At 24.0% G+C, this 14,175-nt stretch overlaps 2 protein-coding genes across 4 annotated transcripts in view; both read right to left on the bottom strand.

Moving 5' to 3' along the window:
• The window catches only part of LOC102672650, an 11,912-nt gene extending 7,425 nt beyond the window's left edge, over positions 1-4,487 (bottom strand). Inside the window, exons 1-10 of the mRNA XM_031508494.1 lie at positions 4,416-4,487; positions 4,095-4,257; positions 2,678-2,787; positions 2,323-2,491; positions 2,093-2,208; positions 1,630-1,761; positions 1,135-1,420; positions 737-894; positions 316-443; positions 86-240 (exon numbers count right to left, since the gene is read on the bottom strand). Of these exons, the coding sequence (XP_031364354.1) occupies positions 86-240; positions 316-443; positions 737-894; positions 1,135-1,420; positions 1,630-1,761; positions 2,093-2,208; positions 2,323-2,491; positions 2,678-2,787; positions 4,095-4,257; positions 4,416-4,487 (1,489 nt within the window). The remainder of the gene's footprint in view (positions 1-85; positions 241-315; positions 444-736; positions 895-1,134; positions 1,421-1,629; positions 1,762-2,092; positions 2,209-2,322; positions 2,492-2,677; positions 2,788-4,094; positions 4,258-4,415) is intronic.
• Positions 4,488-9,321: 4,834 nt separating this feature from the next.
• Positions 9,322-14,175, bottom strand: part of LOC102671933 (E3 ubiquitin-protein ligase TRIM71-like) — a 12,167-nt gene continuing 7,313 nt past the window's right edge. For 2 of the 3 annotated variants that reach the window (XM_006611438.2, XM_031508508.1), the window contains exons 4-8: positions 13,750-14,064; positions 13,254-13,544; positions 12,006-12,047; positions 11,082-11,636; positions 9,322-10,526 (exon numbers count right to left, since the gene is read on the bottom strand). In XM_006611438.2, coding sequence (XP_006611501.1) covers positions 9,945-10,526; positions 11,082-11,636; positions 12,006-12,047; positions 13,254-13,544; positions 13,750-14,064 — 1,785 coding nt within the window. In that variant the 3' untranslated portion in view covers positions 9,322-9,944. The remainder of the gene's footprint in view (positions 10,527-11,081; positions 11,637-12,005; positions 12,048-13,253; positions 13,545-13,749; positions 14,065-14,175) is intronic. The other variant, XM_031508509.1, reaches the window with a different exon arrangement.

Here is a 14,175-nt window from a genome sequence, read left to right as displayed (position 1 = left end):
TATATATATATATATATAAAATTATTATTATTATTATTAATTTATATTTTAAAATAATCATAAAATTTAAGCAAGAAAATATTACTATCCGGGGAACAAAATAATGTCCATTGTGCAATAGTATTTTCGCTTCCGATACTGAACCATCTCAAATGGGCAAAAAAATTTTCGTTCATGTACATTAATTCGATAGCACCTCTATGTTTATGCGAATATAAGTGAAAGTGCGTTCCAAAAATACTATAGGAAAAAAGCCTCATTATAAGAATTGTAATATAAAAAATGAAATTTAATATATACAAAATTTGACAAAACCTGATGGTAAACTCTCTCCATGACCAAAAATTGAGTATATCTGAAGTTGTGATCTCTTTTAAATAAAGTTTCGAAGTTTCCTCTGATGCTTGATATATAAGTGTTGAAACTTCTTTGCCTAACGTTATCTAATGTGTAATATTTAATATAAAAATAAATTTATTCCACTTATTTAGTTTTATAATGTATGCAAAAAAAGATTACACGATATTGATAACCATATAAATCCGAATATAAAAAATACATGTATAATACATACATAATACAATACATATATAATATAAAAAATACATATACATACATAAATATAATTTATATTCTATTGTAAAAATTATTCTTATATTTTTTTATTCATTTGATAAAATTATTCAATTGAAAATTTAAATAAGAAGATAAAGTATAAATATTAAAAAATATTTACGTGTACATAAGGATATTCCAATGCAGGTGTTTCGTATAAACGTATTTGAATATTTTCGCTTGCACGAGCAAAAAATCGAACGTCAATTGTATCGTTATGTTTTTGCATAGCCCAAACTTTTGAAAAATCAATTCCAAAAGTTATGTATAAATCGCAATCTGAAATTTATATGTGCTCGTATTAAATTTCGTAAAAAATATATATCGAAATTAATTTATTATATATAATGTTAAATTGTTCTTTTTAATTATATTTTTAATATTTCTTTTTATATTTCTTATTAATTTGATAATATTTAAATAGTTTTCTTTATTTTATGTTTCATATATTTTTCATATATATAAAAAATAAATAAATTTCATGAAAAGAAATCGTTTTTTTAATATCTCTCAAACTCTAAAAAGACTTTAAATTTAAATTGAACAATTTAAAAAATATTGAAAACATACGTTTTTGACAAAATGGTGTATTCCATAAAACATTCGTTCCTCGAACACCATAATATAGAAATGTATCTAGATATAAACTTGTAATTCCATGTTTTTTTTTATATTCTTGCATAATTATGGGTTTCGATTTTCCTTCGATACCAGCGGAAATAAAACCACCTCCCCAAGTTACCCATATTCCCGTCCATCTTGTTCCAATTAATATTTCCGGGCTACTTTCGAAAATTTCTTCTTCCTAATATAAAACACATCCTAATAAAATACTTCTATATAATACGTTTAATTATTATTTTACTAAGTTTGAAAAATTATTTTCATTTTTATCTGGAGAAATATTGAAAATCTGATCAATTAATATAAAATATTAATTACACATTCGTATACTTAAACGATCGAAGAATCGATGAATAATAATCAGAAATATTAAAAAATTGTTATACTTACATCATATTTTGGAAACGTTTGACGGCTTCCAGAATTTGAAAACATCATTTCAACTCCTGCAGTCCATTCTTCAGCTATGATTTCTGAAGAAGTTGGTACTGGTAAAAGAGTAAAAATTAGTGCAGCTTCTGCCTGTAAATATTATTTTATCCAGTTAAATGTTAACAATCTTAAGAATTTAAGTAAAAATATCTGAAAATAATTTTATAATAGTTTTTATCTTATACAAAGTAGGTAAAATTTTGATATTTCTTTATATTTATCTCATCTTTTACTTTTGCTTTATTTTCTTTCTTTAAAAAGAAGTCCAAGATGGCTATGCTCACAATAATACTTATATTGAATGATACGTTTGATTTTTTAAGAAAATTCATGACTGTACGTCATAAACTAGAAAATTCCTATAGTGCGTTCGTTCATGTTATACTGAACGTATCAAACAAAATTTTAACAAAATACATACTATTTTTTCATCATCAGGATTCCATAATTTAATCCAGAATGTAATATTACCGCTAGGTGCGTGTAATTTTGCCAATATATTATATGCAGATGAATTCTTCGTAAATGCCAAACAATCTAATATAACAATGAATTTTTATTAATAAATATATTTTTTTTATTTTTATCAAAAAATTCTTATTCAAATTGATTATTGAACATAATAATAATAAAATAAATGTAAAATCAAACCTTTATCATCGCAAAATGAAATATCACAATACTCTTTTATAACGTATTCAAAGTTTTCTTCATCAACGTAACACCATGGTCCTCCGACGTCTCCTGTAGGATTTCTACAAAAATTTTCAGCGTTTTTAATTGATTTGTCAGGAAACTGGTTTTCTTTGAATTTTACAACCTACAATGTAAAATTAAATTGTTGATAAAAATCTTTTATATGTATATTTATATATGCTATTATTATTAGAATTAACATTTTATTATTTAATTTTTAAAATATTTCATGAGAAAAAAATTTTTGTTGTTTTTGTCAAATTCCAAATTTCAAAACTCATCAGATTAAGAAAATTAATAATTCTCTTACTTCTCCAGTTTTAAGTTGAAGTCGTTTATGCCATGTTTTACATTTACTTCTTGTTCTAGTGATTTCTTTGGTTCCTCCATAATCAGCTCCTGGTCCTGATTGTCTACATTCTGTTCGTTTATAAATAAATACACATAAGAAAAATCCTCTATTATTTATAAAATGAAACATTTAAAAGAAATGCGATTTAAAACTAAAATTAAAACTCTTTCTATAATATTAAAAATAATATTGTTTCGAAAATTAGCAAAGTTACTAGTCTGGTTCATTTCATTTTTTAAAAACTTTACTCTCCGTGACGAAATTATAAACACCTTATAATTTTTACTTTAAATTGTTTCTCTAAATTGATACAACGTGCTCATATTTATATATAGAAAAAAATATTATATTTTTTTAAAATTTAACATTTTTATGTGAAAAATGCATGCTACGAAACATATCGTAATGAATTTTTGATATTTGAGAATAGAATACATTTTACGTATTTTCATATATTTTCATATAAATCTGAATGTAGTCACAAAAATTATCTAAGTTTAAAAGATAAACTAAATTCGTACGTACATTGTACGTTTCAGTCTCAGAGGAATACTGAAAATCATCAGACTGTCTTATAGTTTCGTCCTGAAGTATAGATAATTTCCAACCATCACGTTGTAACAATAAAATCTTTCTATTGACGATTTTTCCGTTTTCAGCTATGTTCTTGCCTTCAAGAGTTACCTGCCCTTTATACCTTACGGATGCATCGAAATTGTACAAAGATAAACGAAATTTAAACTTATGTTTTGACTGTTAGAATATTGAGAATCAAGGTTGTTGTTTATTATTATTATATTTATTATCGAAAATAAGAATTAACCGCAACGAATTCAAATCTATTCGAGAATAATATCCGCGCATGTCTGATGCCATCGATAAACAACTATAAAATGGGAACCACATTTATATCGCGGCGAAGAAATCGTCCATATCGCCTATAAAACACGAAGTTTGTCTTAAATAATGTATATTGTATTAAATTTCTTTTTTTCTAAAATTTGTTAATATTCGATTAAATTGTTTCCAGTTGTCTACATTACAGTTATACAAGATTGACGGGTATCATCATAATAATACATCATTTATACAAGGTATTTTAAATTTTATACTTCTTTTTTTTCTCTCTCTCGATGGAATTACTAATATTCGGAATAATAGATATGATTGTTTGGTTAAAAAAATTTTTAAATGGTAAAATGCTCGTCGTTTTTTGAAATTTTTTGATCATTTATTGTAAAAAATAATATTATTACCTTATACTTCGATTTAAAACTAGTCTTTCGTTTTCGTTTAAACTCTCAAGATAAAATGGGCAACGAAAATTTTCAAGCATTGACAGGGCAAAAGAGAATTTATGATTTAGGTACATTACCTCCAAAATTACAAAGAGGCACATCGCATTCGTCATCTATAAGCGTAGGTTCTAAGGTATAACACCATGGACCTCTATTATCTCCTGTTGGATTTCTACAGTAATTTTTTGCCGTTTTCATTGATTTTTCGGGGAAATCGTTGTCAGTTATATCTTTGCTAACCTGATATTAGATATTAACAAAAGAAAATATATATATATATATAATCTAATAAAAATGAAGAGTTCAAAAGAAAGATTAATGTAAGATAATTATTTTTAATTTATAAAAATTCGAACGAAGTTAAGAAATTAAAAAATAGATCAAATCACCTCGTGTACCGGATCTTGTATAAACCAAGATTGACACCGAATATCACCAGCAGTTTTAGCTATTGAACCTCTATATTCCATTCCCTTTTGTGTTAATTTACATTTCATCAAATCAGTTAGGGTCGCATTACGTGCTATAAGGAAAAATTAATAAATATATCAATTCATTGATATTGTTTAATATATTCACAATATTTAATAGTTATAAAAAAATTCATATAAGTACAATTTAACGGTTACAGTTATAACAAGCAATTTATTAATAATTTTTTTCAGTCTTTTTGAAAATCTTTAAATAAAGATATTACTTGTATAAAGAAATAATAATAAGGAAAGATATATTTGCAATCATTAAAAGTATCATATTTGTACTTACTTTTTTGATTTTCAGTTAAAACTATGAAATAAAATATAAATAGAAGGTTATACATTGAAGATAAAACAATATAAGAATTTATTTTATTAAATATATTTTATCGATTGACTTTTTTTTACGTATTAACTTTCTTAACTTTTAATTCTTAACTTTTTATTATTATTTTTAATTTATTACTATTTATTTAAATATAATTTATTAAATTAATTTATTTTAATTTAATTTATTTTTTTAATTCTTAACCTTTTTATTATGACATATTTTTATATATTTTTTATATTTCTGAGATTTTTAAATTGACATTTCTTATTTTTAATTTTTACGGTTATTGTAATAGTATACAAACAATTGAAGATTGTGTTTACATATATAATTTACATGTAATTACAAAAGAAATTTCAAAACACACATGTGAATATTACTGATTTCTAAAATTCAATTAAAAAAAAATGTAATTTAAAGAAAACACAGTAATTTAATAAAATTTAAACAGATATTTTTTACAAAGATTAGATTTAGAAACATTCTTTAAAATTATATCTTACATTACGTCCTAATATCCTATATTTCGTAAATAATCTTGAATAAAGAAAAATTATTAGAATAATATTTAGGAAAGATTTAAAAAAATATTGTTTAAAAATATTAATGTGTAATTGAATAATTGAATTGGTAAAAAAATAATTTTAACAAGTCGCATTAAAATTCAAAAATTTAATAATATTTTTGGTTGTAAAATAATATGATTACAATCACGTATTAACACGTCCATGAAATCTAATCTATTTGAAATTTATGTTTACCAATACTTTACAAAACTTCGAAAAAAATATTTCACTTAATATTTAAATCACATGTTTCACACGTGCGTCTTTGCATTCCATTGATATTTATCAGAGTTTTCAAACAATACTTTGTACCATATTATAAATATTTTTGCTACATCACTTAGATAGCAAAATTGTTTCTCTTATTTAAAACAAAACCATTTTTATTAATATGAAATAAAATATTAACATTATAGATATGACATATAAGAAAAATTAAAAATATTTATATACATATTACGCAAAACGTATACATTTTTGAAATAACTAAGGTCGCATATTATATTTTTATGATAAAAAGATTAATTGTTAAAAGAATAATTTTTAACAAATCTTCCTATCTCAATCAAATCATTTCTTTCTTAGCATAGTTTTCCATGTATTACAATGCATCATAATTTATAAATTAAAATATATCAAATTTTTTGGATATTTAATGTATTAGAAACAATTAAATATAATTTACAAATATGTTTTGAGATTAAATCAAATTTCTCATTTAGATAATATTTATATTTTATTCAATGTCAAATTTGTATAAATATAAAGACAATAGTCTTCAATACAATGTATTGAAGAAAAATTGTAATTATAGTAGAATTAATATATTTTAGTTTGTAAGCCATAAAAGCTATGCTAAAAAGAAAATAAAAATTTATACATAATATTTAATAATTATATATAACATATAGTTAATGAAAATGAATAATCAAAATTAAAAAAACAAGATAAATTTATCACGAACGATTAAGATTTCTATAATTAATAATAATTATAAAATTAATAAAATTAGTAATAAGACATATATGCATATAAAAAATTTTTTATAAATTAGAAATCTTTATTAGCATTGTTTCTTTTTAATAACTATTTATTATTTTTTTATTATATATAATAAAAAGTAAAAATAAATTATTTAGAAACATTTTTTATTTGCTTAGAAACATTTCTTAGAAAAATTTCTTACATAATACATATATATATATTGTTATTTATTTTATAAAAAAAAATTAGATCAATTTGATTCATAATAAATTTATCTTGTTTGATTATTCATTTTTTAAATATGTTCATATAATAATATTTCTCAGATGCATTTGCTTTGCAAATACGTTAACTTCATCTTATCGCATAAGAGCTGACAATATTTACATTGAAAGTTACGACAAAAAGTCAAAAACATTAAAAAATAGCAAGAATCAATTCATTTTTATGACAGCATTTCTTATTTTCTGAATATAACATAGTATTCTAAATTATCTTATATATGAGTTTTGTTGTACTTTTAACTTTTGATTTAATACATGTACCTGCAATATGTTATATATATATATAATATATTATATTATATATATCTGTTTATCGAATATAATTTTATATATAGAAATAATAGACAATATAAATATATACAATATTGAATTCATTATAGCATCAATTAATTGCAATATAAAAAATTATAACAAAACCTTTGCATCAATCCAATATCTTATACAAAAGTAAATAAATTTATATGAGCTTCTGAAATGCAAACATTTAATGTCTGCTCTGTTTTATATAAGCTATTAAATACCTGCTCTGCTCTTATACAATAAGCTAAATTCTTTTGAGAAATATTTAACCAAAAATACATATATGATTTACTACTGTTTGATTCATATTTTATAATATGATAATTGAGTGGGAGATACATATTCAAAACTTAACTTAATCTTTATCTATACACATAGCTTTGCGATAAAAATGTGTCATACAAGCATATTTTATTAATAAAATCGTTTTATGACACGATTAACATTATTGCCACATATCATAATGCTATACATTGCAATATGAAGAAATTACTTTCTGTAAAAACTTTTTCGATAAATCACTTCTCAAATGTAGAAACTTCTTCAATAAGTTTTAAAACTGATTTATTATTTGTTGTTATTATGTTTAGCATAATAATAGCCAAAATAGTTTTCTTTTAAGAAATTTACTACCTTTTTTTTAAATTTTTAATTATTTTTTTGAAGATGTTTCTACCTAGTTCTTAAAATAATTTATATTGTGATTGATTGATTGATTGATTATCAAAGTATAAAGTATTATATTAAACTAATAAATATATTTTTTTAATATATCACTTTATTAAAAGAAAGAAAATAAATATGTCAAACAATAAAAAGTTTTGCATATTACATAAATATTAAGCCAATAAAATTATTACTGAATATATAAAATTTTTCAATTATATTGTGAACATAATATTAAAATAGGCATTCAAATACAAATCATTCAACTCAGTCGGTGTAAAAATAAACGAGGAACAAAATCTGTTATTGTGTTAAATCAGTCTTAGCTCAGTCTTATATTGTACAAATGTAACTAATATCTTATTTCAGTTCTATTAATATTAAACTAAAATCGAATGCGACAGTAATTTTTTTCTTGAAAACACATATTAGATTTTTACATTATTGTGTAAAATCATATTTTATGTCCTATAAATATTAGATGAAGTTTTGTATTGTTTTTTTTATAAATGTTGATATTGATGAAATTTTTGTATTAACAAATATGATAAGTTTATTATTACAGTGACAATAATAACAATATTCATACTAATCATAATTGTTAATACAAAAAATGAAATGATAAGAATAATATTGATAATTACCATGGACGTAATAATAATGGCAATAAGTTTTGTTCAATTACGCATGCTTGTACCAGAAATATAGTAATGTAAAATTGAAAGAATGTTTTCGAAGTATGATATGTTAAAAATATGATTACAATGATTTTGAATTTGTTTGATAATGTATTGTATCGTTAAAATACGATCTCACTCACTTTTAATACTTTCCAACTTTTTCTTTTTGTGTTATTTTGTATTAATTGTTATCTCTTTTTTGGTTTGTAGCATTTATCCGGATAACTTACAATTTATTCGTGTCATTCGCATTTCTTTTTGATTACATACACTCATAAAAACAAACTCTTTAACCGCAACGATCATGCACACGTAGGTACTTCTTAATTCAAAATTGCATTTTAGTCTCCATACGTATTAAATAACAGGAGACAATATTGTTAATTTATATAAATAGTTAAACATTTTTACGACTCTGGTCACAATAGTATTGTATACTGTTACTTTGTAATAGAATGTCGTTTAATCACACAACGATCAAGATATTTTTTTTCATATATTTTATATATATATTTATATATATATATAAGAAAAAAATTTTAATCAAAATGTAAAAAAAATAAAACTGTGAAAATAATATATAAAAAAAAGATTCATATAAAATAATAAAATAAAAGTTGTTCCAAAATATTAAAAAAATTTTTTCCAAATAAAGTATAATATAAAAAAAACAAAAATTATCTCTTTAAAAGAGTAATTATCTTCTTTGTTACATCAAGCATCTTACGAAGAATTATCCTGGTAAGATGTTTAATATAACATAGATAATAGTCATATTTTTTTAAAAAATAGTAACTATTTTTCTTTATATATAATATAATTTTCTCTCACTTTTATTGCATTATTCTCAAATTTTCGATCCTAGTGAGTATTTCGATCGAATACTGAAGTAGATAAATTTATTTATTAATTTTTAATATCGTTTTGCATTTTTACTTGCAATCGTTGTTCAGAAAAATAATTTAGAAAACATCATTCGTCGTTTTACTAATAAAAATAACATATGATAGATTATAATTTATGGATCATTGGAAAATTATCTCTAATCTTTCTCAATAATCCTCTCAATCTTAAAAAATAATGATAAATACGGTCCGAATACTAATAAACAAATACCCTTAAAAATCCTTTCTCGTTTTCCTTCATCACTCATCACCTTTTTGTTTTCTCTTCTTATCATTCAAATCACGAATTATAGACAACGAATAATTGCGTACAAATAATATGAAAATAATATTTCTCTGCTAATTTGAAACATTCATAAGGATATGATTTCAAAACGAAAAAGGACATCTTTCTTTTTTTTTTTTTTTTTCCTCTTTGTACTTGATTTCTTGGCACTCAAGAGAAAACCCGAAGTTTCGAAAGGAACTTATACGGATTTCCATATTTATATACATATTAGTAGGAAAATATTGCATCTAACACTTGTTATTCGAGGGTTTTAAGCGTCATACGCTTATACATCTAAAATCGAGAAAAACATTAACGTCGCTTCTTGCAATTACTGTCATATAGGATAAATTTTTTTTTCTTTTTTTTTTCCTTTTTTTTTTTTTACATTTTTTAACGTTTGTATAAAATCTTTCTCCCAATCATTCCGTTTCACTCATTCAACCACAACCAATGAACGGATCATTTTAAATAAGAAGAACTCGATTGTTGCCGAAATCAACGATAACAATCCTACCATCTGGACATAAAGCTATTCCGGATGGTCTGTCCATTTCATTGTCATCTTTGCCATAATTACCGAATCGCCATTGTAACGTTCCAGTCGAATCAAATATTTGTATACGATGGTTTCTAGAATCGGCTACAATTATATTGCCTTCGTCATCAATCACCAGACCTTGCGGTCTTAGGAACTGTTTCGGAGCACCTGGACTTTCACATTCTAATACCCGAGCATGCACGAAGTCAGAATCAATTATCACTAGTCTATGATTATTAAAATCCGTGGTGACGACGTTGCCATCAGGATTGAACGCCACTCCGCGTGGCGAGTCGAAATGTTTCCACATGTTCGGGGCGGATTCGTAGCCATATTTACGAAGAAAAACACCTTCGGGACTAAATAATTGGACGCGATGGTTTCTTGTATCAGATACGACTATCTGGCATTCGGAGTTCGCTGCCACATCCCAAGGATAATTGAATTGGCCGGCGCGACAGCCTTTTTCGCCGAAGCATAAAAGAAATAGGCCTTCCATCGTCAACACCTGGAAAGTAACGAGGAAATGGTATAAATTTCGAAGATGACAAGAAATTTGAAAGTCAAGGAAATCAATTTTGAAGGTAATAAAAATTTGATAAAATGAATAAATAATGAAATGATTTTAAATTAATTTTTTTTTTAAAAAAAAAAAGGATTAAGAAGCAGATGTTGTCTAGATGGAAGGCAAGGTCTTGAAAAGATGGAAACTGAGGTAGCAATAAATAAGAAACGAATATAAATTAATAGAGATTTCTTTAATGTTATTGAATTGATTTTTTTTTTAATCAATCAGTTACAATTTTCATTTTGAAAAATAGTAAGTAATAATACTTAAATCAAACGGACAAAATATTTTTTTTAAAAACATGATTAAAAATTATTGGAAAAATATAAAATAATAGTAAAATATAAGTAAATGTAATTAAAACATGATTGATATGCGTATACTTATAAATTTGTCTAATTTATAATAATGATAGTTAAATTTTATTAAAAAAAAACAAAAATACGAGAATAATTGCAAATTGGACAATTATTATTGCTGTGATTTATTAATTACCTGTATACGATGATTATCCTTGTCTGCCACGACTATACGACGCCGTGCATCGACTGCTACGCCGGCAGGACGATCGAATTGTCCTGGTGCGGTACCATGTGTACCGAATCTTCTTAGAAAGGTACCATCTTGGAAATAGATCTGTATTCGATTGTTCGATCTATCCGCAACAATAATATGTCCCTCTTTATCACACGCAATGCCCCAAGGGCGGCACAGATTATCTTGGGGATCGCCATCATTTCCAATTATTCTCAGTGGAGTCACGGACGATTGGGCACTGCGATCCATCCTGACTACAACTGGATAACTATTCGAAGGAATTGGCCTTCCTTTAGGTACTGGGGCGCTGCTGGCTATTTGTCTAAGAAATAATTGAGGTGAATTTCCACGACCTCTTACAGGGCGCCGATCTCCTACGGGGCCAGGATTATTTACTGCTATAGCACCAAGATTTGCGATAGCATTCATTATAGTATTCTCTAAACCACTGAAAGAGATCCAGTTCTCTTCTTGCGAGGGAAGCGATTGTTGACTTTGGTGAATGCGAAATATCTGTATTTGATGAAGATGAGTTAGTATACCGTAAATAATTGTATGTAAAATATTGTATGTATATATATTATTAAAAATTAAAGTAAAAGATGTAAAGAATAATAAAACAAAATACACGTTACATTTAAGGAATATTAGTAATATTAAGTATTACTGTTTAAAAAATTTTATTATTTTATTAATTATAATCTATTAATTAATAGTTTAATTTATAATTAGGAAATAATTAGTTTTAAATTTAAATGAAGTTAAATAAAAAAATAAAATAAATAAAATAGAACCTTATATTATTTAGAAAATTTATAATAGAAAAACTACAAAAAAAATCTATTAATTAATATATATTATCTATACTAAATATGTACTAACCTCTAACTCTTTCACTACAGCTACAACTGCCATATGGAAATTCTAAAAGCACAAGTTATGTAAGAACAAATAAAATGCACAAAATGTCGTCTTTATCAAAATTTGAAACTTAGAAATTTAAATTCCTTAAAATAACACATAATTTCACTATTACCACTAAAATTGAAGAATTTTAGTGGATCGTACCTTTAAAATTGAAGAATTATTTAGAAATTTACAAATTTCTTCTATTTTTTATTTCTTCTAATTTTTATTACTAATCTATTATTTCCTTTTATTTTTATTTATCTTTTTGAATTAATTCATCTATTTCTCTTCCAAATAATTACAAAATAATACACATACAATCAATCAATCAGAAAAATATATCTTATACGAATTCAATTAGCAATTATGTTATTGATATCAATAAAAAATTTTTTCTTTTCAACAAAACTTTTCTCTTTGAATAAAACTTTATGAATATATAAAAGATTAGTATGTATATAATAGATATAATAATAATGCAGAATAGAATAAAATTTTAGATATTTAAAAAATATTTAAGTTTCAGTGCTCTATCATTCTATGAAGAAAAAAATATTTTCAAAAATGCATGAAAAAATATTCAATTTCAAAAAATTCAATTTCATCAAAGAGATTTTCCTCATAATGTATTTATATATACACAAGATTTAATTAAAATTATAAAAAAATTTTCTTTTAAGAGTGTAAAGATAATCGTAATTAATCATACGTATATATAAAATGATTATTGCATATAAAAAATATTTATCAATTTATTTTATTGGTATAATTAATTACGAATCTAAAACAATATATCATGGAATATATTGTGTAATATTATATTGTGTAAAATTTATTCTGAAAAAATGAACAGTAGTCAGAAATAACCATTATAATATAATCCTAATAATTAATAAGAAAAAAATTCCATGTTTCTAAAAATTGAGCAAAAAAAAATATGATATGTATATATTAATTTCAAGAAAACGACATTTCATATGCACCGATTTAAATTGACATTAATAAATACTAATTTTAAATCATTGATAAAACATTAGTAGTGAAAAAGTTAATGGTTTTTTTGGTTTTATTAATTCATTTTTCTTCAAAAATAGTTTGATGAAAAATATTGAAAAAAGTTTTGTTAATGGAAATGTTAACGTTTGTTATTGGAAAAATTATTTTATATAGGAAAATCGATTAACCATTAACTATAATATATTTGATTTTATTAATAAATACCTCTGCCGAAGCCATGTCTTTAGTAAGGAATAAATTCAATGGATTACTGGCCAAAACTTTCGACTCCATTGCTTCAGTAAGTTTATCAGCAGCCCTTGTCAATCGGGATATTCCAATCCTAATACCCTCGTCTCTTGCTTTTAGCGCGCTAAATTTGATAAGCTTAGCTTTTTCAATTCTACCTAACAATTCTTTTTCTCTCGCCTCTAACGCAGAGGCCACTCTTCTGACACATAACATCACATCTGCAGCTGCCTGTCTTGCTTTTTGTTCCAATATTTCTGCAGCTATCTGTAAAAATAAAAAATTCCAAAATTTGTAGATACGAATATAGAAATTATTTTGTAATATTAATAAACATATTAATGTTAAATATTTCTCAAACATTCTAATCTTTTTTTATAACGTGTATTATAAATAATAACGTGTATAATAAATAAATTTTCGAAGCAATAATATTATAAAAATAATATTAATAATTGTAATAGGAACTTACTTGAATAGCATCTAACTCTTCCCTGAGTATTGTTATTCCAAGTCTAGCTTCTTTTAATACTTGATTCGCTTGAATTCCAGCACCTTCTATAGCATCCATCAAATTTATAGTAACATGTACATGATGGAAATGAAATTCACAATCAACGCAAAAAGGCTTGCTACAAGTTTGGCAATAAAATTTTTGACCATCACGATGAAGATCGCAGTAAAATGGTAATCTTGGAGGAATCACGTTTGGTATGTTCATTATTGGACTTGACATTTCCGGTGTATTATAATTATATTCATTTTCTTTACTTGATTCCGGAGGATTCTGTAAAAAAAAATTGTTGAATTCAATTAATAATATCACGATAAATTCAATTTAAATATCTTTTAACATTTTAATATGATCAATGATTATATAATATAATCATTGATCATC

The sequence above is a fragment of the Apis dorsata genome, unplaced genomic scaffold (assembly GCF_000469605.1).
Source record: "Apis dorsata unplaced genomic scaffold, Apis dorsata 1.3 scaffold_88, whole genome shotgun sequence".
Lineage (NCBI taxonomy): Eukaryota > Metazoa > Arthropoda > Insecta > Hymenoptera > Apidae > Apis > Apis dorsata.
This window is presented reverse-complemented; position numbering and strand designations above follow the sequence as displayed.